Below are 26,822 nucleotides of genomic sequence, written 5' to 3'. Positions count from 1 at the left end.
AGTGAAGCGATATGCGGAATAAATAGACTCCACAACCCGATGTAGTTATGAAGTGGGTATGGTATGTATTGTCAGTGCCCGGCACAAGTGAGATAGCTCTCGTGAAACTTGTGCCCTGAGCCTTGGTATGGGCTACATCTTTATTCTCAAAGGTGTTCCATATACATTACATTGCACAACTTTTCTATGCATATTCAAGCCCTGGCCCCGCCTGTCCTCGCTTCACATGGTAATTAGATCCACGCCCTTCTGCGCATGCACTGTTCACGATGGTGGTCGCACGGGGGTCTTTCAGTGGTCTCTGATGCTGAAGGCCATGGTCTTCTTCATGACTGAACTTTTGAACTTTTCTCCTTTGCACATGCGCTTTGGTCCCTTGGTGCTTATCTGAGTATGCCCCACCTGTGGGGGCGGAAGAGGGGGATGGGGAGCAAGCAAACAGAAGTAGGGTTTGGAGAATCTTGGTGGAAGAACTAAATTGGGAAGTACCATTCCTAAACCATGACAAACATCTAAGCAAAATTTGCCAGCTTTAAGTCCCAATGTCACAAAGCAGAAAAAAAAGAAATTTATTACTGGGATTGACAAAGCACTTAAAAGGAAGTGAGCATCCAGTGCTTACTGACTAGGTGAGATTTCAGTAATTTCATCTGACTTGATATATAAAACTGGAAAAATAGTTTGTTGGCCATCTACTCTCTTGTATATGTTTTGAAACGTGTCAATCTCATTCTTCTTCTTCCTTCATCCCTTGCATGAATCTCTCCTGTAGTCTTGTCAGGTTTTTTGCCCCAGCATTTTTACAATAGTAGTATTTTTAATCTGTTCAGTGATGCTTCTTCCCCCCCTCACCATTAGTACATGTTGTCTTTCTAAATCTCATTCCCTGTATTTTCTGTTGTTTCTAAATTCTGTTGCTAGCTTCTAATATATCCTGTAAATTTCTATACTTGCACATTCTGTCATCTTCTGAGCTGCTTTGTCATTCTTAGCAACACTTTTGAAGTTTTCTATCCACTGCTAGTATACTGCAAGAAGACATCTGATAGATGTGCATTTACCAAAAGGGGTGAGAGGAGTGTCTAAGAAAGTAAGTTTACTGAAAGGTGGGTATGGGTATTCTCAGTTCAGTCAGAGAGAAAGAGACATTTCTACCAAGCTGGGCCTGGGAGAGAGTTGGAAAGGAATGTAAATAATTCTTTATCTCTCTTGTTGTTCACATTGTTTCTAGATATGTTCTGCCACCGTGCGTCATTCAGAGCGCACCAATGGTGTGAGATGTTTTTACTTTAAGACCAATGAAATTAGTCTGCACGATGCTCTCTATAAAAGAGCGATGTATTTGAAGTAGAGTTTTTCTTCTTGCCTTCTGAACTGGAGTTCTTTCATTCCCGTCCTGCCTCAACAGCGACAGGTGGGAGTTGATTTGAACCTCTTGGTAGCTTGGCAAATGGATTCCATATTTTCCCCTTACCACTGGGTGCACCAATTGTTGTATGTTCATATTGTTTTCTAAGTAATTTCTAGATTTGTATCTGCACTAAAGTCAAGAGCACAACTTATAAAAAGATATTATTCACTTCCCACATACATTGCTGGGTGACTTATTGTTTAAGTTTGGAAAGACAGGTGTCTGCTAAAGAAGGCAGGAGCCTCTCCTGAAATGGAAAAAATGTAGACCCCTTCCCTCTGAATTGTTATAAATTTGAAATTAAGGGGGTGTCTCAGGAAAAAATATGGCAGCAGGAATAACAGTTCTTTATTAGGGAAGAAAATAAAAAGATAAAATAAACAATGCAGTAAACCAAAACAACACTGACAGAGTCAGAATACAACCTGACACCCTGTTAGTCAGGGTGTTGGCTGCAGTCCAATTGGAATTATGGCTGCAGTCCTCCTGGAGTGTCAGGTGTGGTTCTGTTGGAGTAGTGATCCTGTAGAAAGGGGTGTAGTCTTCCTCTGAAGAGGCAGCTGTTCCTCTGGGAAAATCCAGCGCAGAAAAAGCTGTGCTGGTGGGCCAGAATCTCAGGACTATATGCAGGCAGGAATCCTTGGCACCTCCCTCTGGGTGGAACATCTCACAATGGGATGTTATAGTTCTTATTAAGTCATGCAGTGACACTCAATGGCCCATTATCAGCAGATGTCTCCCCCAGAGGGAGGATTGATTGAAGAAGAGATAAGGAAAACTGCCCACTTAACACAAGACAACTGCCATACAGATGGCAAATAGAATACCTCTTGCTTTTCAATCTAGGATACTTACCCACTTATTTACCATTAAACCACTTCCATTTATGGCTTCAAAGATACCATTCACAGTATGAGACAGATGCAAACCAACACCACAGTGTGGATAGCCTGAAATAATAGCTGGGTGACATTAGATATTTTTCTATATATAAACTCTACAGACCTAAACCCAAATAGAAACAAGTTGCTAGTCAACAGTTTGATTATATCATGGTTTTTCAAAGTCTAAAGGTAAGAGAAACATCAGTTTTGCCAAGATACAGTTGTTAGAAGTATCATCTCACATTTGTGTTACAACTTGCAGAATTTCTGAAGACTCATCACGATAGGAAACTTTTAAAATGTAACTGGGAAACTTGCCATAACCTTGCTAAGAGACTTCACTTTCACTACCCCATTAGATAGATGAGTTATGGCATTGTGTACCTCCAGCCAAGGGTTTTCTAGTTGTTACTCAAGCACTGAGGATATTAGTTTATCTTCTCTTCCCTGTGTTTTATTACATTTTGGATAATTAAATATTATTCTCCCTCAAGTTCCTACCCCACTTTATCTATGCCAGTCAGTATTTAATGCATTTTTTTAAGTTATACACACATGGTCATTCTATCATGCAATAGACATACCAAATCTAAAAGGAAGGTTTGAACAAAGGCATGGAATTTGCTGTGTAATGGTGTTTCCTGTAGAAAAACTGAAGATTAAGCAGTTGAACTAGGGAAATTCAGAAAGGCAAGTGAGATTGCATTAAACAGTATACAGGATGCATTTCTTTCAAGATTTTTTTTTATGCAGTACTGAATATGCTTTTCATATCTTTGTAATTTTTAACCCCATTTCCCATTTAGATGTTTTGAAAAATTTGCACAACTGTTTTTTGATTTGATGACTTTAGTTTTTTAGCTGCCTCCTAATTTTGGTTTTGAGCCACGTAGAAATTATAAATTCAGAGAAGTAATTAGGTAGGATTTGGATGGGATAAGTATAAAAAGAACACAGTGCATCTTTCTTCTACACCTACTAATCTTAGCTTTACTACATTTATTTTACTTTAGACTAAGATTAGATAATTCTGGAAACTGGTAAACATGCCTCAACTTTTTGCAAGTAGTAAAAAGGCTCAGAGATGCAAACATCCACATTTCTGAAAATGCAACCAGTAATTTACATTTAGCTTTGCTCACAGCTTGTGTTACTATAGTGACAATTGATTCCATTTACTGTACTGGGTGTTCCCAAAGAGGATGCTTGTCTCAGTCTGGCAACTCTGATGTTGGAAAAAATCCTGCTACAACTACTTTGACATTTTGCTTATGTGGAATTAGGAGATGATAAAGCTATATGTATTTTTCAAAAGTGCATAAAAACTCCCTTGCCCTTCAGCACTTATTGTTTTCCAGCACATGGTCAAAATTACTGCTTGTTTTGGGTAGTCTCATCAGTCAGTACAGTTTTTAGCAAAAAGAAAACTAACAGAACTCCCCCACCAAATCCCAACAATAATTCAGTAAGGGTACAGAATCACAGAATCACAGAATAATGAGGTTGGAAGAGACCTCTAAGATCATCAAGTCCAACCTATGCCCCAACACCTCAACTAGACTATAGCACCAAGTGCCATGTCCAGTCTTTTTTTAAACACATCCAGAGATGGTGATTCTACCACCTCCCTGGGAAGACAATTCCAGTACTTTATTATTCTTTCGGTGAAAAATTTCTTCCTAATATCCAACCTGTACCTTCCCTGACTCAGCTTGAGACTGTGTCCTCTTGTTCTGTCAGTTGCTGCCCGGTGGAAGAGACTGATCCCCACCTGTCTACAACCTCCCTTCAGGAAGTTGTAGAGAGCAATAAGGTTACCTCTAAGTCTCCTCTTCTCCAGACTAAACAACCCCAGCTTCTTCAAACGTTCCTCATAGGGCTTGTGTTACAAGCCCCTCACCAACCTTGTTGCCTTCCTCTGGATGGGCTCAAGCATCTCAATGTCCTTCCTAAATGGAGGGGCTCAGAACTGGACACAGTACTCAAGATGCAGTCTCACCAGTGCCGAGTAAAGGGGAAGAATGACCTCCCTACTCCTGCTGGTCACACAATTCCTAATGCAGGGTAGCTCCATCCAATTCCAGAAGAAACAGGTCCCAAATAACAGAAATATAATAAATGGAATTAACCAAAGCTTATGACTTAAGGCTACTTAATCAGATTATTTTGTGGTTTTTTAACTTGAACTGTCAGTATGACAGGTAGTTGTAGAGAGCAATAAGGTCTCCCCTAAGCCTCCTTTTCTCCAGACTAAAAAACCCTAGTTCCCTCAGCTGCTTCTCATAAGACTTGTGCTCTAGGTCCTTCAGTTGGCCTCAGCCCATCGATCCAGTTGGCCAGATCCCTCTGTAGAGCCTTTCTACCCTCAAGCAGATCAACACTCCCACCCAATTTGGTGTTATCTGCAAACATACTGAGGATGTACCAAATCCCCTCATCCAGACCATTGATAAAGATATTAAACATGACTGGTCCCAGTATTGAGCCATGTGCAACACCACTTGTGACCAACTTCCAACTGGGTTTAACTCCATTCACCACAACTCTTTGATGCCAGTCTCTCAGCCAGCTTTTTACTCAGTGAAGAGTATACCCATCCAAGCCATGAGCAGCCAGTTTCTCCAAGACAATGATGTGAGCAATGATGTTGAAGGGTTTACTAAAATCTAGGTAGACAATATCCACAGCCTTTTCTTAGTGTTCTTAGGTGCTTCCATGGTTTCTAATGGATTGACAACCTTTGCATCTTTGCTGCTGCATGGATTTCCATCCCCTACCTCCACTGAAATGGCTAAGGTTCTGTGCACATTAATACAGGGACATTTCAAATGTACTCCAGAGTACTCAACATATAGTGGATCATACTGAAGGACGTCACTAGCACACTGTCCCTCAAACACTGGCATGCTGATTCCAGGCTTATCTATAGCAAGCCTGGTTTTATCCCTTTACCTCTTCAAATCTAGCTTAAAGCTCTTACAATGAGCCCTGCTAACTCTTGCACAAATGCCCTTTTTCCCTTTTGAGAAAGATGTATGTCATTTGACACCAGCAGGCTTAGAGTCATATGGACTGACCTGTGATTAAAAGCCAAAAATTCATCAGTCGCAAAGCCAGGTATCGATCAGCTAGCTCTTCCTGTTTCTCTCTTCATCATTCCCTGCAACTGGAAGGTCAAAAGAAAACATAGGACCTTTCATTCCCCACAAAAGAGAATCTGCTATGACAATAACCTGCCTTTTCTTCTTTATGTAAGTGGTTTGGATATGGTGCATAGGCCCACTTAACCTTGACAACACCTCCAACATTGATGGACTATCATCCTCATCATTGTTTGGTTCCACTTGCAGACCCTCATACCTAAGACACCTGGGAAGGTCAGGTAGTCACAGTGGAGATGCTCCTGCTGCATCAGGTTGCCACCACCCCCATCCCTTAAGTCACTGCATTCTACTAGGTGGAGAGAGCATAGGGAATCCTCCATATCATGTGTCCTGTCTGCCAGACAAGACTATCCCAGGGAAGGTAGGGTGCAGTTTCAGTAGTCTATCTCCTTAGACTCCCTGATGCTGCTTAACTTACTTAGCTCCTCCCTGTAATCTCCTGAACAAACTTTCTGTTAACTGGTATACTTAATTTCTCGGGTTTTCTCCCTTCTTTCTTCCCCTGTACTCCCACTTTCCTCATATAGATTAAGAAAAGGTCTAATTGCTGACTGTGTTGTAATAAGTCATCTTTACTAGTCTTAGATTAACCCTTTTATTAGTGTGAATAACCAGCTATATCTCAACAAATTTATGTGTAGAGATTTTGTTTTCTAGTGTGGTGCTAGTCACATGCCTTCTCCTAAGCAGTGCATTTCAGAGGCAGTATATCCCCCAAGAATTTCTCCTGTGTTCATAAGGACTTCCAGAAGGATTTCATCTAAGCATGGGGTTTATTGACATGCCAGTAATATTAATTTAGTATCTCACTCCACCAGATACCCTGAGTTTGGGAAGAAGTACTGGGCAGGATTTCTAAATTAAACAATCTTATTATTGGCCTTGGAAAGGAAAAGGAGTCTTAGAAATAGAAAAGGCTACAGCTATCTACCTTTGTCCATCCTTTAATGCTTTCTCTTGATTAATTGTACTATATACTAAATTGAGTTGAGAGTCACAAAAATTCATAGAATCATAGCATGTTTTGGATTGGCAGAGACATGTAAAGATCATCTGGTTCCACTGCCCTGGGAGCTGAGTATCCTAAGGACAACTGGTTTTGGCATTAAAGACTGAGGCAAAGAAGGTATTAAGTACCTCTGCCTTTTCCTCATCCCCTGACACTATGCTAGTCTCTGCATCCAGCAAAGGATGGAGACACTCTTTAGCCATCAAGATTGTATCCCTTCCCTGAAGTGTATCAACTACACCATTCAACATTATGTCATCTTCAAACTTGCTGAGAGTGCACTCAATCCCACTATTATGGCGGCCTGGGGTCCCAGGGGTCCGTCCGTATCCCTGGGCAGCCGCTGCCATAGGTGTCCTGGATAGCCCCTTCTAATGTATACCCCCCGCTTTTTCTGTTCCTTGTGTCAATCAGGGGAATTCTTATGGAATTTATGATTCTTCCCATTCTTTCTTTAATCTCTTAGTATCTAACTTTATTTGTCAGCTGAACCACAGTTTGTTTGTTATGACAAATCTCTGTAATTCCTTTCAAAGTTGAATGTTCAATTACAAGGTTATTGTGAATAGGGTGTATTAACCATATTCATGAAGACTGTTATTAGTTAAAACTACGCTTGTTTTGATACCGAAATCAATCAGATAGAAACTTGCTAACACAGTTTTGAGTATTAGAAAGCAGGCATTCTTTATTGCAAAGCTGGGTACTTGGAGGCTCCTTCCTCTAATTGAGCGCTCTGAGCATCAGGTAAACAGTTTTTATCATGCACACTGGTTACATATGCATTAGCTATCTTCGCTTACTTGATCTATATGTATTACTTTATTTTACATAGTCGCACCCCTTATTGGAAGTCCTTATATGGTCTTTTGGGTCTTCTTTGGTGGTTTTCAATGTCCAGTGTCCTAATTTCTAGGTGGCCATTCCTTGACCCCAGCACTTAAATAAGCACAATACTCTTATAAATGAGTAATGTGGATGGTTGGCTCTCACAATTAAGAGATAGATATTATGTGTATGTTAAGGTATATAGTGATGTTATTGTAATATGCCCTCCCATAGTCCTCTTTCCCCTCCCCCTTGTAATAGCCTTAGTAGTCTGGGCATTTGGGAATGGCCGGCTTATTGTAACAACACCTGACCTCCAATCAAGATGTAAGAAAGTAATCTCCACCAGTGGACGGCAGAGAAGGAATTGACTGACAAAACTTTGTGAGGGGCTAAAGGTATAAAAGGCAGAGCATCCATTTTGTAGACGAGCACGTAGCTGCTGGTCACGGAGACTCCCAGCACTGTAACTTTTCCTTATTCAGTCCTTTGTTGTATTTTTGTTAAGGTTTAATAAACCTTTAAAATTTTAAAAGTGAGGGTCATTTCTCGTAATACTGTTGTTTTGCATGACTCCTGCTTTGGCAGCTTTATCTAGGTACAGTAAGCTGAGTTAGCATCCTTTTCTCACCCAAAAGTGAAAATCTCTTGACTTTCAGTACTCAAAGGGATACATAAAAAGGCATCTTTCAAATCTAATATTATAACCCATTTTATTTTTTCACTCAAAGTTATTAGCAAGGTATAAGGATTTGCTACTACTAAGTATTTATCTTCTACTATCTTATTTATGGCTCTAAGGTCCTGTACCAGCCAGTAATCCTTTCTGTTTGCCTTCTTAACTGGCAAAATAGGGGTATTAAATTTGGATTCACATTCCTTCAATAGGCCATGTTTTATAATTTTTTTCCACAAAGGATAATAACCCCTTATGACTTTCTATTTTCAAAGGGTCTTGCTTTTGCCTTACCAGTCCTGCTCTAGGTTTCAATTCAGTTCTTACAAGCTCTGCTCTTTTGGATCTCCCAGGAACCTCTCCAGCCCAGACTATCGAAAACACTGCATCCTCAAGTGATTCTGGCAGATGGACCATGTCTGATTTTGGAGACTGTAGTGCAAAAATTAAGGCTTCCACATAATTAGGTTGATGCGGCGCGTTTGGGGGAACCCCCCCCAGGGTGTCCCCGGGGGGCCTTCTAAGCTGTGAGTTCGCTGATAGCAGCAGGCAGACAAGGAGACTCCACACGGCTTCTGAGGGTGCTAATTAGATGAGGGTTTATTGGGGGTGCTACCCCCGGGAGGCAGCATGGTTTCTGAGAGAGGGGGGGGGAAGGGGGAGTGAGGGGGAAAGGGGAGGGGGAGAGAGGGGCTGAGAGAGCACCGGCCAAGAGAGCCGGCTAAGAGAGTGAGCCTCGTCCCCCCGGCACACTTAACAGGGAGATTCAAAGTGGGCGCGGAATAAGATTTGGGCCAATGGGATTACAGACACATGATGCTTCAGGGGAGGATTACAGGTTTGGAATAAACCACACATTTTTGAGGGGTGAGACAGAGTATACCATTTAACTAAAATATAACACCACATTAGGTTATGGAATAATAACTATCGTAGCCTGGGTCCCTGACGGGTAATAATGAGCATTGACTGCATGATTCCAGAAGGCTGGTCAATCGCTTTATTATATTTTACTATATTATACTTATTAAGAAACTCATCACCCTTACAGACAGTCCCATACAGACAGACCAGATTGGTCAATTTAATCCAAAACACCATCACTAGTGGCCAATTAAGAAATCACCCTTTGGTAAACAAATCTCCATAACACATTCCACATGTGCACAACAACAGGTGCAGCAAGTGAAGATAAGAATTGTTTATCATTCTTTTCTCTGATCTTCTCACAGTCTTCCCCAGGACAATGCCTGGGAAAGTTGTGCCTGCTTGCTCTCTGTGGAGAGAGCTGTGGCGACAAATAACTTGTATTTTGCCATTTAAAAATTTGATTTCAGCATTTAATTTTTCCAGTAAATCTTTCCCAAGGAGCAGCTTTGGTGAATTGGGTAGATACAAACCTAGTGAGTCATCCATTGTTTTCCTAATCAATGGGCTTGAGAAATTGCTGAGTTTCACAGTTCCCTCTTGCACCAACAAACGTTATGGAATCATTACTCAAGTTTTCTCTGACTGGATTTAGCACAGAGTAACTAGCTCCTGTATCTACTAAGAATTCAACCTCCTCATTTGCCTCCTCATTTCCCAGCTTAGCTGTAAGCAGAGGTTCTGCAGGGGAAGAACCCTCCAGTCCCCCTCAGTCATCATTGGTGATGGCCATGAGGGGGGACGCTTTTATGTTTCAGTTGCGGACAATCCCTTTTCCAATGTCTGTCTTTCTTACAATGTGCACATTGATTAATACCAAGTCTCCCAGGGAGGTTCAAGGTAGGTTGTCTACGCCCTTGTCCCCTTCATTTCCTCGCGGGCACTATTCCTTTGGAAATTGCTTCCATAACTGCAACTGCTTTTTGTTTGGCTATTTCTTGCTGGTTTTCTCTATTCTGATAAACTCCCCAAGCAACATCTAACAGCTTCCCGAAATCATACTGGTCTTGTCCCTGAGCCTTTTGTAATTTCCTTCTAATATCATCTGAGGTATCTGAGGTGTTGGAAGCTAGGATTTTTCTTTTTTTTTTTTTTTCTTTTTCTCTTAGGGAATTTTCTCCCATATGTTGCCTAAGAGATGACAACGATGGTATTTAAAAGAGACACAAAATGTAGCCAAGGAGGAGGGCGAGGGGTGCAGCTGACTGCACTCTCACAGCTGAGGGGCTTTCTCGTGGGAAGGGCAGAGATACCTTGAGATTTTGGCTGGGGGGTGAGAGGCTGGGCTTGGCTCCTTTTTCCCTCGCTCTCAGGATCGTAGTGGAGAGGTACGGTTTTTGGTGCTAGACTGTTGCTGATGCCTAAAGAAACTACCTAGAACAGAGGCCAGACAGTGTTAAAGGAATAAACTAGGTATTTATTAAAAAGGCCTTCAAAGGATACACTTTGGGCAATGCAAGAGCCCAGCCGTGGCTCCACCCAAGATGGACCAAGATGGACTCCAAGTCATGAGTTTTCACACTTTTATAAGTTTTGGTCCATTTACATATTGCAGTTAATTGTCCAATTACAGCTTCAGGTCATGAAGTCCCATCCTTCCAGTTTGCTGTCCTCAATTTGCTGTTGTTTATATCTTTTGGGCCTGAAGCTGCAACAGTGTCCTTGGTTCTCAGGCTGGAAAAGGATTGTTTTGTCTAACTAAACTGTGAAGAGAACTTGTTCACACTTTATATGAAGTTCAGGGTTTTATACTAATGCAGTACAGAATCTGGAAAATATGAAAGCTAAAACTTAGGGCATCATTGCTGCCCAGAGGATTCACTGCCATTGCGGAGTTCTCATCCTGTACAGCTTCTACTTGCTGTGGGTGAGCTTCTGCTCACAAGAGCAGCTGTTGAACTGGGACCTTTCCAACACCTGACCTCACTGGGAAGGGGACCCCAACCCCCTCCCCCTTCCCAGAGGGTACGTCGCCAAGCTGTGTGCGGCAGCTGCTTGCAGAAGCCCAGGTGCCACTGCCTAGCCCTGCTGTTTTTCTGACACGGCTTCAGGCTTTTTGCTACACTTCACCCAGCAACCTGTGTCTGCCTGACCCCCCGTGGTTCCTGCCATGGCTGCAGAGTTTCTGCTACATTTTGTTTGCTACCCTGGTGTCCTAGGGTGACGTTATGATGCTCGTATCCCCAATCGTGTGTTCTGTTTATACTGGATATTATATTCTGTGCCTTCAGGACAGGCTCTGAGAGCGAAGGCGGGGAGAAGAAGCACGGAGTTTTGTTATCAGCCTGCACTCACTCCTCCACAGTCTGCTGGAACACAGAACTCCACTGTGTCATCTGGGCACGGACTGGGCAGAACACTGTGCTCCTTTGCTTTTTAGTTAGTTTAGCTAGCTGAGGCAGTCCAAGTTTTCCCGGAACTTGTGGATATACTCAGTTCAGTCAGAGAGAAAAAGAGAAGGTTTTCTAACCAGGTGAGAGCCTGGGAGACAGTTGGGAAAGAATGTAAATAATTCTCTAATCTATCTTGTTATTCACATTGTTTATAGATAGGTTCTGCCACTGTGCGTCATTCACTGCACACCAATGGTGTGAGATGTTTTTACTCTAAGACCAATGAAATTAGTCTGCACGATGTTCCCTATAAATAGAGCGGTGCATTTGAAATAAATCAGAGTTCATTTTCTTGCCTTCGACTTGGAGTCATTTTCATTTCCGTCCTGCTCTACGGCGACATGGACTGGTTTTCTTTACCTTTTCTTGGATCCGTTCAAACCTGCTCTGGACTGGAACCCGGGGAAACACCGAGAGCTCACACTTTGCAGCCTACCGGGGCCTACTCTGGGCAGCAGCCTTTCCCAGTGCCGGAGGGTCTGATAACAGAGCAACCACTCCCAGGAGAGATTTTCTGAATTTGTCATCTCTTCAGAGCATCGAATGAATTTTGTCATCTGGTATTGTTCATTTTTTTTTGTGCTGGGGAGTGTTTTGCCTGTTAAATAAACAGGTTTTTTCCACTTCTCTCTGAGGAAATTTTTCCCAAACTGATTGGGGGGGGGGGGGGGGGGGGAATGTGGGTTTGCTTTCTGGGGGGGCCCTTTTTGGAGGTTTTGTCCCAAATTTGCCCTAATCCAGGACACCTGGGGTCTGCTTGCCTCTGCCATTCCAGCTTTCTGTTCTGAGGTTCCTGCTACAATCCATTCTGCCTTTCGGAGGGGCACTGAGACCAGCTGCCCCTGTGGGTTTGTAAAGGAAGCTCCTTTTCTATCTTTCCCACTGGCTCACCTATCATTGGCCATGTGGAGAGAGGCGGCTGAGCTAGCACCAGAGTGCCCCCTGCAGCCATGGGGAATCATCGCACCTGCCCTGCCCAGCTAGAAGCCAACAGCACCTCCTTCTGGCTGTTGCCATAACTACACCAAAGGGGAAAGTGCTTGACAGCTGAGAGAAGGCTGCTATTGGGTTTCTGGTTTTGGTTGTTGTTGCTGTTGTTTGCCTTGTCATGTATATCAATATATTCTAGTAAAGAACTGTTATTCCTTTTTCCATATCTTTGCCTGAAAGCATCATAATTTCAAAGTTATAACAATTTGGAGAAAAGGGAGTCACATTTTCCATTCCAAGGGAGGTTCCCATCTTCCTTGGTGAGCACCTGTCATTCAAACCAAGACATAATGATTGCCCCACAAATATGGGGGCTAATTGAGTTTCTCCCTCTGTTTCAGGATCGATATTAATATACTTTTGAGCCATTTCTTTCAGGTGATTTAAAAATCTGGTAGATAATCCTGCTTAATTTTTGAATAATTTTTACATATTGGTAGCCTTTAGACATGATGGCATGTCTAATTCCATATAGTAATCCATTGCTGGTATCTCTTTCATCTCTATCTAAACCTCTCTAATTAAGGCCCACCCGGCATCTGTGGTGGGAAAATTAATGTCCACTGTACCTGGCAAATTACCCATCAAAATTTGCTCTTCCACCAAGCTCCTACTGGTTTTAACAACCATCTCTTTCCATACTATCAAACAACATTTCTAACATAGTATCTATATCCTTCCAGTCTGGATCCTGAGTTTTAATCATAATTTCAAAAGCTTTTGCCATTTTGTCTGGGTCATCTCAGTAGGTGCCAGCCATCGACTTACAATTTTTAAGGTACGTTATTGAAAACTGCACTTTTACTGTGATTGGACTGTCTGCACCTACCGTCTGATGGAAGGGAGCTACTATCACATCTCTGTGTTTATGTCTAGTTCTCCCTACAATGAGGCTAAAACATTCTGCTCCTTGATACATCCTCCCCATCCTATCTTCTCTTCTAGACTTGCCAAATCCCCCTTAATATCAGTCTTGGCAACCTGATTATCTGTTTCCCCATCCAACCTGTGATTAGGACTGACCATAAGATCTAAATCATCCTCCTTTTTGAGGAGATGTTTAGAACAAATTTTTCCTATACTGCACATAGAACAACAGCGTTTTAACCCTTTTCCTTGATTCTTTTATTCAAGAGCCAGATTAAAAGGGTCTGAGGGGGCTGGATTCAAGCTACAATCTTTCTGCCATTCCAGTTGATTCCACAAAGTGAAAAACATATCAGCATACATACCCTCATCCCATTTCTGTTCCCGTCTTAAAAACAACATTAACTGTAACAATGTATTATACTTGAAGGTTCCATTTTGTGGCCACTTTTCCCTAGAGTCTAGTTTGTACAATGGCCACTATTAATTACAATACTTAATCAAATTCTCCTTGGTAGCTGTTCCCCCATGGGGCCTGCCAATCTTTCTCCAATGTTGCAAAATGCAACCAAGTGGGGATTTTTTTCAAAATTATTGTCTGCTACCCATCTCCAAATAGTAGACCCAAAATGTTACAATACAGATAAAAACCAATTAAAACAATTATTGATTGATCAATAAAACCAAGTCAAACACTGAATTCCAGAATACCAAATAATCCACCAAACATGCTGGAAAATCCACATGCCTTACATAGTCAGGATTCCCAAAAGAATGCCTTAGTATTGAATGTGATCCTACCTGTGTCCCAGACTGGTCCGAAGAACTGTGGTCTTCTGAAGGAAAGTCTCGGTGCCAGCATGAAGATCCAGAGATCACTCATATCCATGGGAGATCAGGCAGAGTGTCCCATCTAGGGGCCAGAAAATGATACCAAAATTAGTCAGACAGAAACTTGCTAACACAGTTTTGAGTATTAGAAAGCAGGCATTCTTTATTGCAAAGCTGGGTACTTGGAGGTTCCTTCCTCTAATTGAGCGCACTGAGCATCAGGTAAACAGTTTTTATCATACACACTGGTTACATATACATTAGCTATCTCTGCTTACTTGATCTATATGCATTACTTTATTTTACATAGTCACACCCCTTATTGGAAGTCCTTATATAGTCTTTTGGGGTCTTCTTTGGTGGTCTTCAATGTCCAGTGTTCTAATTTCTAGGTGGCCATTCCTTGACCCCAACTCTTGAGTAAGTACAATACCGTTGTTTTGCAAGACTCCTGCTTTGCCAGCCTTATCTACTTCTCCAAGTCTACATTGTTCCCTTTAAGAGTAAAATGTTGTTCTCTTCTACTATCCTTATCACTTTTTATTAAGTTTAGGAGTCTTTTCACTTCTCTGTCTGATTTCTAGATGAGAAAAATATGGGAAAATGCAAAGCTAATTAGTCTATTCCTATTATCACTTTCTTTTTGTAATATGGACAGATAGTTCCTTTGAAAGTCTTTCACGGGTATTATTAGCATCTTCATAGCCTGGTAACTTCTTTGAAGGCTGATTGCAGTGTTGGCCCTTGTCACAGGGAATATATAATTCATTAAAAGTAAGTGCTTCTTTCCCAACAGTGACTAGGAAACAAAGGGTTTTCTTCTTTTTCTGATTAGTTAGTTTGCAGATCACAAGTGTACTTTAGCAGTTTTTTCTGATGTTAAGAAATAGCTACTGTCAGCAGCTTGTTACATACACATTACATGCACCTTCTGCCTGTTGCGATAGCAACCTCAGAACATTACCTCAGCAGTAAGTGAAATTAATTTTTATAAAAGTAAAGTAATTATAGCTATAATTAACTTCTTAGACTCGGTCTGTAGTGTAAATGTACACAATGCTAGGTTACGGGATTTTTTTAAAAGTAACTTTATGCAAATTTTTTTGTTTGTTTTGATTTGTTCCTTTGTATAATGCTTAGCTGAGTACATACCATTTTGTGCACCATTTGGGTGAGAGGTCATAACTACAATATGTCTCATCAAAATAAGATATTTCTTAGCAGGTGGTAAAAATAAAATCCTAATGCCATGTAGTTCTGCCCTAAATTGTTTGCACAGTTGCTGCTAACTGTATAACTGACTCCTCAGTAATAATAGTGACTATCTGGTTTTGGACTCCACCTTAAGACAATGGTCAGGATGTTTCCAAGATCTGTATCTTTAATATAATTTTAAATTTTGAAGTTAATAAACTAATAAAACATGTTTTTTGCAATTGTTGGCAACACTTTTTGTGAAAGTCCATGTTTATGACATTGTTTGTTTGTTTGTTTGAAAGAGTGCATGTGTGTAGCAACTTCTTGTGTATACTGAACCAGCAGTTGCGTCACAAAATCTGATTGCAGAATTTGTGCATGCATGTATGTGGTAAAGCTTCCAAGGGCTTGTAATTTTATTTAGGTATTGTCTTTTTTTTAGTTAGACCCTTATCCTAAAATTCCCTATGCATGCCTGTTATGTGATTAAAATTTTTATATGTTTATATGTGCACATGTAATGGGTAACCCAAAATGCTATTGTATTCCATATCTATCTGAGCCTAAAAATTTTTAGTGCATTTTTAAGACTCTGAAGTCAGAAAACAGAACCCGGGTGTGAGAACTTTGCCGTGGACCTTTTTTAAATTGGAGCCTGGAAGCAGACATGTCTCTCTCTCCTGGCAGCATTTGCTGAAGGTGGACGCTCCGCTTTTGAGGGCATTGTTTTGTGGTTCTTGGGTTTTTTTCTGGGCTTGCAAAAGTAGCCACTCAGAAAAACTTCATTCCACAATCAAAAACTGTTTCAGAGTGAACTTTGCAAAGCAAGCCTCAGTCCCTGGGGCCAGGTCACCCTGCATTGGTGCCAACAGACCAGTTCTTTTCCCTTAACACACCTGCAGTGCGGAGGACAGCAGCACCAACACCAGTGGAGTCCAGCAGGTGGCAGGAGGAAGCAGCAGGAGGCGGTGCTTACTTCACACATGCCAGCAAGTCTTCATCTGCCACTAGAACTGCTCCGCAAGCTCCTACCTTCCCGGGAGGGTTTGCTGCCATCCTTGTCTCCCAGACCGTGCGATCACCTGTGAAGGCTGCCATCTTGGGAGAAGGGTCAGATGCCATTTTCCCTGTCTCCTTACATGTGGTTGCCAATGGCAGGAGCCATTTTGGAAAAGGAATTTCCACCATTTTGGGTGTCTGTTCTCTGGGAGTTTGTGAGATTTAGCAATTTTGTATCTAGTGATTATTTACTGGGTTTTTTTACCTGTTGCAGTTTTGCTTGTTAGTAAACTCTTATTTTTTTCCACTTATATCTATTTGTATTTCGCTTCTCCTTATTGATGGAAAGGGATTGGTTAAAACAAAGGGAAATAACTCATTTAGAATGTTCCCCTTTAAATTGTCTTAAACCAAGATAGCACATTTTTGCACGAGTACTATATTTGTCAGTAGTTTGATTAGAACTACAGTAGATGAGTGCTTTAAAAGCCATGGTGAATTGTGTCTTTAATAAGTAATGATACAAAAAAATAAATAAACATATTCATTTTCTGATAGCGTTCACTTTTGCACTTCATCCAGAGTAGTCTGAATTCCGAGATTCTCAAGTCATTTCATGTAGCCCTATCATTTTGTTATGTATCCTTTAAATTAAATGTCTTCACAAGTCCTCTTCTGGTTGCAAATAAACCAGTGGAAAAGGTAACTGCATCCTGCTTCCCTGCTGGAGGTTACAAACTTCCCACACCCCAGTCTGTATCAGTCAAACAAGCTGTCTTAATTTGAGCAATTTCCATAGTGCTTCTTTGCTATTTCAAATAATTTTCACAGCAATAGATCATGGAGACATTGCACAAGAGCAAGAGTTAAGCATGGACTGTGACTTATGGAAAAAGTTATAGTTAGAAGCAGCTGGAGTGAGGATTTGGCCTGCACAGTTGCAGTTGGAAAAGTTGTTTGATGCGTTGATGTTTTTATTTAAAGCTGCTGCTTGTGCCAGAGACAATAGCAGTGTGATTGTCATTACTGTTTTCTATTATGTGCTCACTGTCAGGATACTAGGCATCCTCAGGTGTCAGGAGGGAACATGTGGATTGAAACCAATTCAAGCCTGTTGCTCTCCTGAATATTCTTCTGCTAGTTGTTCAGTTCTTATACTCTATATTGAGCTTAGCCATGTATATGCTCCTCCCATGCTGGACTGGCTAACTGAAAGAGATATTCACAATCTCTTAATGAACTCAGAGAAAATCATTTACATCACCAATTGATCCACTCAACTCTTTGATCCAACTTGATATGAAGAAGCCTTGAATATAATTCACTACAATAATAAAGACTTATAAAATATGATAAACCAAAACTATGTTAAACCTTTTATCAACAGGTTATCAAAGACGAGGCCTCAATTTGAGTGCTGTGTGCATTTCTGGGGCCCACAATTTAAAAAGAATATGAAGGTCTTTGGATGTGTCCAGAGAAGGACCACCAAGCTGGTGAAGGGCTAGAAGGCATGTCCTGTGAGGAGTAGCTGAGGACTCTGAGTGTTCTGGTTTGAAAGCAAAACCAGTGAGAGACTCCAAGTCAGAAATACAATTTATTAAGAAAAAAAAAAAAAAAAAAAACCCTCAAAATACATGCAATAATTCAAAAGAAAAACCACAGACAGAGTCAGAATACAACCTGACATCCTTTTGGTCAGGGTGTTGGTAGCAGTCCAAATTGGAATGGCTGCAGTCCTCCTGGAGTGGTTATGTTGGAGCAGTGATCTTGTAAAAGGGTATAGTCTTCCTCTGAAGATCCAGTTGAAAGACCCAGCAGTTCTTCTGGGAATCCAGTGGAAAGGCCGAGTTTAGTGTCCCAAAAACTCAGATTATATCCAGTTAGGAATGCTTGGCTCCTCCCTCTGGGCGGAGCATCTCACAATGGAATGCTGTAACTTTTATCAGTCATGCCGTGACACTCAATAGTCCATTAACAGCAGATGTCTCCCTGGAGGGAGGATAGGTTTGTGGAAGAGATAAAGAAAACTGCCCAATTAACAGAAGATAACTGCCACACCTCCAACAGATGGCAAGTAGAATACATCTTGCCTTGAAATCTAGGACACTGGGTTTGTCTAATTTGGAGAAAAGGAGGCTGAGGGGTGACCTCATGGCTCTCTGCAGCTTCCTAAGGAGGAGACATGGAGAGGGAGGTGCTGAGCTCTTCTCCCTGGAATCCACTGACAGAATGTGTAGGAATGGTTCAAAGCTGTATCAGGGGAGGTTCAGATAAGGAAACATTTATTTACTAAGAGGGTGGTCAAACACTGGAAGAGGCTTCCTAGAGAGGTGGCTGATCCCCCAAGCCTGTCAGTGTTGAAGAGGCATTGGGACAATGTCCTTAATAATATGCTTTTAGTTTTGGCCAGCAGTGAAGCGGTCAGGCAGTTAGACTACATGATCATTGTAGGGCTTTTCCAACTGGAACTATTCCATGCTTTTCTAAAAAAATAAAATTCTAAATGTTCTGTATTACTGTAACAGATATGATAATATTTGAAAATTGTGTGTGCTGGTATTGTGCATTTAGGTTATAATAGTATTCCAGTCATCTTTTCCTTTTTATGTAAATACCCACTTTTATTCATTTATACTTTCCATATTCCTGCTCAGCATTTTGAAATAGTCTGTCAACCCAAGAAGTTACTTTAAAAAAATTGCAACATTACCCCATTCCTCCATGTTTATGTAGTTCTAGAAAAATAAAAGTATACTCTTACACAGCTAATACAAAAGTAATTTTAATGGTATTGAGCATGTATGTTGATTTGTTCTACTGGCATTTTGGGAAGATTGTACATGAGTAAAGACAAACAATCAATTTCTGCTATATTCCAAAATATTCAGATGTGGTACAAAGCAGTGGGTGCAGTAGAGCAGAAATACCCTGATGACAATCCTTATGATACACATGCGTACCCACTGATGATTTTTTAAAAAATAATTATATTATTTTGGATCAGAGGGCACATGAGCTTTAAAGAGAAATATAATGACATTTTATTGATTTTAGAATTTTGAATGAAATTTTGTATTGCTGATGCAGACAAAGCTTTCAGACTGATTGTCAGAAACATGTTTCATTCCCTCTAAGTTGATAAAATAATCAAAAGTTATATCTACTGCGAGCAACTAAGTACGATGCAGCAGCTCACTGTCTCCCCTGCTTTTCCCCTCTCCCAGTGGGGGAGGGAGGAGAATTGGGGGGAAAAAAGTAAAACTCATGGTTTCAGATAAGAACAGTTTAATAATTGAAACAAAGTAACATAATAATAATAACATTAATAATAATAATAATGATAGTAGCAATAATTATAATAAAAAGGAGAGAGACTGGAGCACTCCTTTTCATTTCCTTTCCTCTTTTATGTCATGATTGCTTTTTTTTCCTGTTGTACTTCTTCCGATCCCACACCTCATTTCTTTTCCTAAGACTACCTTTCTCTTTTCCTCATTGGGATTATGGTCTCACTGTCTTGCATTCATGTTGTTTCTTTCCATCTATAGTTACCTTAACGACTTGGACCGCATAGCAGATTTGGCCTATCTGCCTACTCAGCAAGATGTGCTTAGAGTTCGAGTCCCAACAACAGGGATCATTGAATATCCATTTGACTTACAAAGCATCATTTTCAGGTAGAAAAAAGTTTAACACCTATTTGCTTTGTTTCTTTTGTTTCCTTTTACATTAGCAATGCCATGTATAATATATTGGTTAAATGTACAAATTAGTCAATGTTTTTTTTTTTTAATTTGAGCTTGGTGTTAATTTTATTTTCATGTTTTTGTCCATATATCATTAGCAGCTGTTCTTAAAGGTGTAAAGAGGATGAAAGACAGATTTGCCTTTTTCTGAAGGTAGTTATTATTGATACAAAAACTGGAAGTAATTTTTCAATAAAATTAGTACAAATGTTCTATTATGAATAATTATGAAATGGAAAGGTACCAGTTCTGTACTTGATTTTTATAGAGAAGTGATATTTTGCAAATTTAATGCCATTCCTACAAATAATTTTCCCCACAGCTCATTCCGAGGGCAAATACAATTGCTAAAGAATAACTATGCAGTTACAAGTACAAGTTAGACACCTGAGTGTCTAGTTACATTGAGATCCATAATAAATTTGGAGTACACTCTGTCAGTAAATTTGAGTTTTTATTTTGTCTATTAACAACTTCAGTAAATACGGATTATATTCTATTTATTCTCTTAAAATTAGGCAGACTTGACAAGTTTGGAATTTTGACTGGCAATTTCTTGGGAGAACGGTAAACCGCCAACTTAATTCTGTGGATGTATTTCTGCTAAATATACAGCGCATACATTCTAGAATCGTGACTCAAAATCATAAGTGTTTTGAATAACAGAAATTTGAGGGCTTTGAGACCCATAATAATTTAAATTCAGAAAGCACGTCAAACTAACAAGCAAATATGATAACTTATTTATTTACAACACATTCCATTAGTCTTTAATATGAATGGTAACAGTTTTAAGAAGAACCAAATTGTTTTCAACTAAATTGAATTCAGTGTTTCATGTCTTTCTATGTTTATCTGCAAAGGTATTTGTGGAGTTGATGCGATCATTTTTAATTTTGCAGAATGGTGGATGTAGGAGGCCAACGATCAGAAAGAAGAAAATGGATACATTGCTTTGAAAATGTCACATCTATCATGTTCCTAGTAGCTCTTAGTGAATATGATCAAGTGCTTGTGGAGTCCGACAATGAGGTAAGCAAGCATTAGCATAAATCACCAGCTTTTAAGAAAAAAAATACTTTACCTAAAATTAATTTTAAATTTTATTTGCAAATTGATCAAAACACAACTTTGTGGAGAGCTTTGGTGTGTGTGTTTTTACATGCTTATTTGGATATTAATTTTTTTGGACCAGTTAAGTTTAATGATAGATTGAATGTTTCATGCTAAGCAGCAAAACAGAAGGTTGCTCGTCCTTTTAAGACATTTTCAAAGCAGGCTGGCTTGTCCATTCCTGGTTGTTTTCCAAATATCTACCAGCAGTTGTATGCAACTGCATGGAATGAAATGAGAAGTTCTACATGGATTAAGATGCGAATCTTCAAATAATATGACACAAACTGATCTCTTCCATGGAAGGTCAGTGGAACCCATCTATTTTGTGTTAAAGGTGGAATAGCTGATGGTAGAGAAATGTTCTTATTGTAGCTATTTGCATGGTTAATGTTGTGTAGCAGAATCATAAAAATACAATGGGAAATAAAACAAAATTCATATATTCTTTGCTAGAACAGACCCTAAAGTAGTAAACTTCATTCCATTGACTTAAAGTATAGGATTTATATTGACTTATATTTCCTACTTGTGGTTCTATTTCAAGGGATAATAGAAGTAAAAAACTCATAGGTGGTTATGCATGAACTAAGTAGGAAAAGTGCAGGAGTACCCAGTGTTTTGTATACAATTTTAAAAAGTAGGGGGGAAATTTAATATTTGGACTTTTTCTTTCATAAAGACTATTCCCATTATTCATCAAACTTATATGTGTTACTCACCAACACTGTTCTATGCAAGTTTTTAACATTCATTTACAAAATTTAGGTTAAAAAAGGAAAACATTTTAATGTTCTTTATGACTGTATATATATGTTGATTTCATTATTTAAGAGAAGGGTTGACATACCAAGGTAAAAGAGATGTCCCAGGGCAGTTATGATTGTATTCTCAACTTTTTCAATATTAATTTTTTCAAGAAAGACTAGGAGTTCTGAAAGCTTTTAAATTTATACTTTTCCCATAAAAGAAAGAAATCTCATTACAGTCTTTATATCATCAGACATCTCCTTAAAAAGTACAGCTGCTACAAAGAAAAAAATTTCAGTTGCTTATGCAGTGAATATATCTTCTCATTTATTTTTGTAATTTTTTTTAACTTGGAAGGTATCAGAATGCTTTTATTTTGTTTTGTAATACATATATTTGATGTTGTGGTCCAAACAGTAATGGAGTCTGATAATACATCATAAAACAAAGCTTTATTGAGGCAGTAAGAATGATGAACAACAATTCCCCCATATAGCAACTCACCCAATCACCAGTAGCGAGTACAGGATCATAAGCAATGCCACGGCTCTGGTGGACTGCCAGGGACATTTGATGTCAGTGTTAGCGTTCAGGAACACACATAATCACGGGATATGATTATATGCAGGTGCTTTTATTGAAGAGCTCTGGGAACCAGGGTTACAGACCCAAATCTGACTCCGACATGGCTTTCGAGATGAACATATTTTATAGTCTATCACTATATAGCTTACATATTCATTATTAAACTTATATTGTTCTATTGTATACATTGACTTTATCCAAGCATGAATTTCTCGTGATCTTTCTCAAGCCCCTGACCACAGTTTCCCATGATTGTTCTTACGATTAAGCAGTAATTATATTTAATTACCAAACAATCATCACATCTAACAATTCCATCATTTATCATATACTAGCTACACAGGTGCAGTTCTAGCAAGTACAAGGCCTATACTTTCCCAGGGTATTTTCCCAGGGCCTACTAAGCTTAGTTTTCCTTCTAACTCTCCAAATCCCCATGATTTTAAAACCCTTTTACTATCATCAGGGTCATCTGTCAGAAACAGCCAATCAAGCAAATGCCTTTTAAATGTGGAAAAGAGTTGTGACAATGTAGGTCAGGGCAGAGTGTTGGCAGACTGTCTAAGATACCAGTATTGGTTAAGGGACAGGGTGTCAGAAGGCAAGATGTCCCTTTCACCCTGTGTTTCTCACAAATCATCACTTGATGTAGAGTTATAGGCAAGGGTGTTATTTTGATGGATTGTTAGTTATATAATAATCTAGGTGAGGTTGGTGTTCCAACACCTGCAGGGTATGTTATACTGTCAGAGGTTGAAAGGTGGTGTATCACGAGACAAGTACTGTAGTGCTGGCTTTTCACCCCCCACGGCCTCAAGCAGCAGGAACGCCCGGCTGGAGCGCCTCTTGCAGAGACTTTGGCTGCCACATGGACGGGCGCTCCAGGGCTATGACGTTCACCTCCCTGCTAGTGCTGAGCGCTCCGGAATGGGTTCGCAGCTTCGGTAGGTTCTCGCAGAGAGGAAACAAAGGGATGAGAGAGGCACACTTTGCCAGCAAGGCTAAGAACTTTTATTTCTCACGTGGCCGCAGCAGTGGTCAGAGCAGCCGTTCCCAGCACCGATGCAGGGCAAAATGGCGATGGGACAAAGAAAGCATTGAGTTATATAGGGGGCGGGCAGACAGGGGTGGAAAACCCCCTCATCCAATAGGGACAGAAAACAGGGGAGTGACATAGAACATAACAACCTATGGGAACATAACCGAGGTGGGTACAGTGTTCTGGGACAAATGGGAATGCAAAGGTGGGGTGATTGACACAGAACTTTCTGTGAAGAAGCAGGGAGTGGTTACAAGATTGACATGTAAGAGCTCCCGTGGTACACAGCTTGGGGCAAACCATTGTGAGGGGAAAATAGGGGTACAGAGAACCAACCTAACTAACATTTATTAAAATCCCTAACTAAACCAACCCAAACTACAATACTGTAGAATCACCGCTATCAAGTATCAGTTGTGCAGGCATCTGGGATGTGATTACTGTTATGAATGTTGAGGAGAGCTTAAACAAGTCCTGACTTTGACTCAGATTTCTGGCAGTAGCTCTGTTTGGGGCGGCCTGCACCCCAGATCCCTCTTGCTCATGGGTTCTTAATCATAGCCAATTTGGTCTATTACAAAACAAAAATTTATTTAATAGACACAAATTTAACAGACATAAGACTTTAACAGATTACTTCTTACACAGGATAAACAAACAAACACTACCAGTAGATAAACAATGCAGTGCACGAGTGAGGTACCTATTATTACAGCTAGCGAAGAAATAGTATAGATTAGGATTCAATGTATCTTACCATCCAGTTTCTGATGGGGCGCACATAGGATCCTTTCCTCTGTTTCCGGAAAAGTAACCACAAAGGTGTGTCCAAGCTTCAGGAAGAAGTCCTACGCATTTCCAGGGAGTGTGTAGGAGACTTCTACCTTCATGAAAATTTGTGTAGCTTCTGTAGTTGTAAAAATAGTGCCTTTCAGTGTAGGATTCCCGGCTTCTCTCTCTACATCTTGCTCTCAAGGCAAGGGATGTTTATTATCAGCTGGGGATCTTACCTCCCTGGCGTCAGAAATAACTCACTGATGGACATCTGTCCGGAGCTATGCACCAGCTGATGGACAGAACAGATAATCTTTTTTGTGGCAGAGGGGACTTTGTGTCACATTCCACTCCTGTGACTGAAGGCACTGGCTTTACTTCATGGAGGGATAGTGCAGGTACCTCTTGCCTCCATGCTATAAAAGCATCCACTTTCATATATTTGTGCACCATCACTGATTGTTTTGATACACATTGTTTTCCTAAGCTGTATTATTTCTTCAAAAAATGTTGTATATATTATTTATATTGATAAGAAACACCTGCTGTCGTTTCAGCTTATGTATTTAAGTATTAGATTATGTAACACATATACGTATATTTTAAAAAAGATTAGTGTTTAAACCAAAAGATTATAAGACATGGCATTAAATTCAGAGTGTTCATGATAGTTGAAGACAATCGAATAAATCATTTTTATTTGTGTTGTTATCAGTCCATGTAGGATAGGTTGTTCCCCACCCCTTGAGTCTTAAGATCATAGGAGGATGAGATGCAAATCAGGAACAAAGAAGTCATGGAGGTATCGTCTTGGATGTAGTGATTGGAGGAGTTGAATGGATGGACAGTGACTCTTTTCACTTCCATTCATGCTTCTTAGTCCAGTGTTCTTCAGTGAAGTTCAGTATTTTGCATATTCTTGTTTAATATATCAAGTGTTAGACAATTCTAAAATAATCTAAACCAATATATATGTATTATATAATAGTCTGTCTCGGGGAATCAAAGATGTAATGAAATACAATTATTTTTACTTACTTAGGATATTATTCCAATTGGGAATTTTATGTTTTATCCTGGAGAGGTAGGAAGAAGTAAACAAAATTGATTCCATAAGCATATGAAAATTCAAGTCATATTTAGGGTGAAATCTTTTCTACCCACTGACAATCAGAGTGAAGACATAAGCATTCTAAAGCCATATTTATAGAGAACTACAAAGCATAATCAAAACAACTAAAACTATCAAATAATTTGGTAGTTCAGTAGTACTAAATGAGGGTTTTAATGCTATGTCAAAAAGTTTAAGTGGAATAGTTGTGCTGTGGAAGCCAAAAGTAAATCCAAAGCTATTTGATTTTGTTCAATTAACTTTGAGAGGTTAGTAAATTTTTGTTTCAAGGCATTGATTATATCATCAGACTGTTGATTTATGGAGATTTGAGTTATCTCTCCTTCCAGGAGTGGTATCACCTTAGTTGGAGTAAGACCTTTCGAGAATATGTTTGGTGTGGAGTTCTCACCATTTGAATACATTCATGAAATATATAGAGGACTGAGAACAAACTAGCAATCATTGCAATTTGTTATCAATGTCACAGTTTGCATTAGCTTTAGGTGTGAGTTTCCCTTCCAAGGGTTAGGTAACATTTGCTGTATGTGTGTTTAGGAAAAAACAGCACTGTTAGTTTTTGTTGGGATGGCTGATTAGCCATGTTGCATTATTGCAAACATTGACCTGTAAGCATAAAATGCAAACAATACCATAACTGACATTTTTGGTTACAGCAGATTCAGTAGTTACTGTGCAGTCCAATATGGTTTCTCTGTGTCCAGAGCTGGCTTTATTCGCTTATAAGAGTACAGAAATTTCAGTATTTTTGGCAGCTGTGCAGGTAGTGAACAGTCCTTCTCACTGCTACTTGAATGGCTTCTTGTTCCACATCCAGATACACACCTAGCTTTTGTCTAGTGAGGGTATACTTAAACATTCAAGGTTATTAGAGAAACCAAAACAACAGAACTTAAGCAATTATAGATATGTTTCTCACAAAGAGTTATGGCAGTGGTTCCATCTCTGGCCTCTAGCTGTAAATACAGCACTATACTCACTGCTGCCAGACAGGGACAGTGTAGGCACAGTTTGCGAGGCTTCATTGAGAGACTCGTTTTGTTTCAGAGCAAAGTTAAGTTTGTACAGAGGCAAGAGTGTCACTGTATAGAGTTTTAGTACAGGGGGCCTGGAAAATCAGTCACTGAGTTCTGAAATAGTAGTCTTTGCATCAGTATGCCTGCTTTTAGTGGCAATTACTTATAACTGTTGGATGGTTTAGAGGTTCAATATAACCTATTTGCCAAGTTGACCAGAGTGTTTTGTTATTTTTTGATATGCAAAGGTGGTGCCAGGTTTGGATGGCTTTACTCAAGCCTCAGTTGGCACTATGGACACTGTGTGAGAATGTCTTTACACATCTTCCTGGTCAACAAATTTCCTGCTTTGTGTTGCAAAAATAGAGTTTCCAGTATACCCTAATTTATAATATAATCATTCATCAAACTGATACTAGTGTGAGAAACAAGGCTCACTCTTTAAAATTTTTAAAGTTTAATAAGGGATAAAAGGGACAGTAAACAGC

At 39.8% G+C, this 26,822-nt stretch overlaps 1 protein-coding gene across 1 annotated transcript in view; it reads left to right on the top strand.

Moving 5' to 3' along the window:
* Positions 1 to 26,822, top strand: part of LOC137465571 (guanine nucleotide-binding protein G(q) subunit alpha) — a 166,542-nt gene that overhangs the window by 125,501 nt on the left and 14,219 nt on the right. Inside the window, exons 4-5 of the mRNA XM_068177651.1 lie at positions 19,728 to 19,856; positions 20,828 to 20,957. Coding sequence (XP_068033752.1) covers positions 19,728 to 19,856; positions 20,828 to 20,957 — 259 coding nt within the window. The remainder of the gene's footprint in view (positions 1 to 19,727; positions 19,857 to 20,827; positions 20,958 to 26,822) is intronic.

Source organism: Anomalospiza imberbis, assembly GCF_031753505.1.
Source record: "Anomalospiza imberbis isolate Cuckoo-Finch-1a 21T00152 chromosome W unlocalized genomic scaffold, ASM3175350v1 scaffold_31, whole genome shotgun sequence".
NCBI classification, from domain to species: domain Eukaryota; kingdom Metazoa; phylum Chordata; class Aves; order Passeriformes; family Viduidae; genus Anomalospiza; species Anomalospiza imberbis.
The sequence above is the reverse complement of the archived record's forward strand: the minus strand, read 5'-3'. Positions and strand labels throughout refer to the sequence as shown.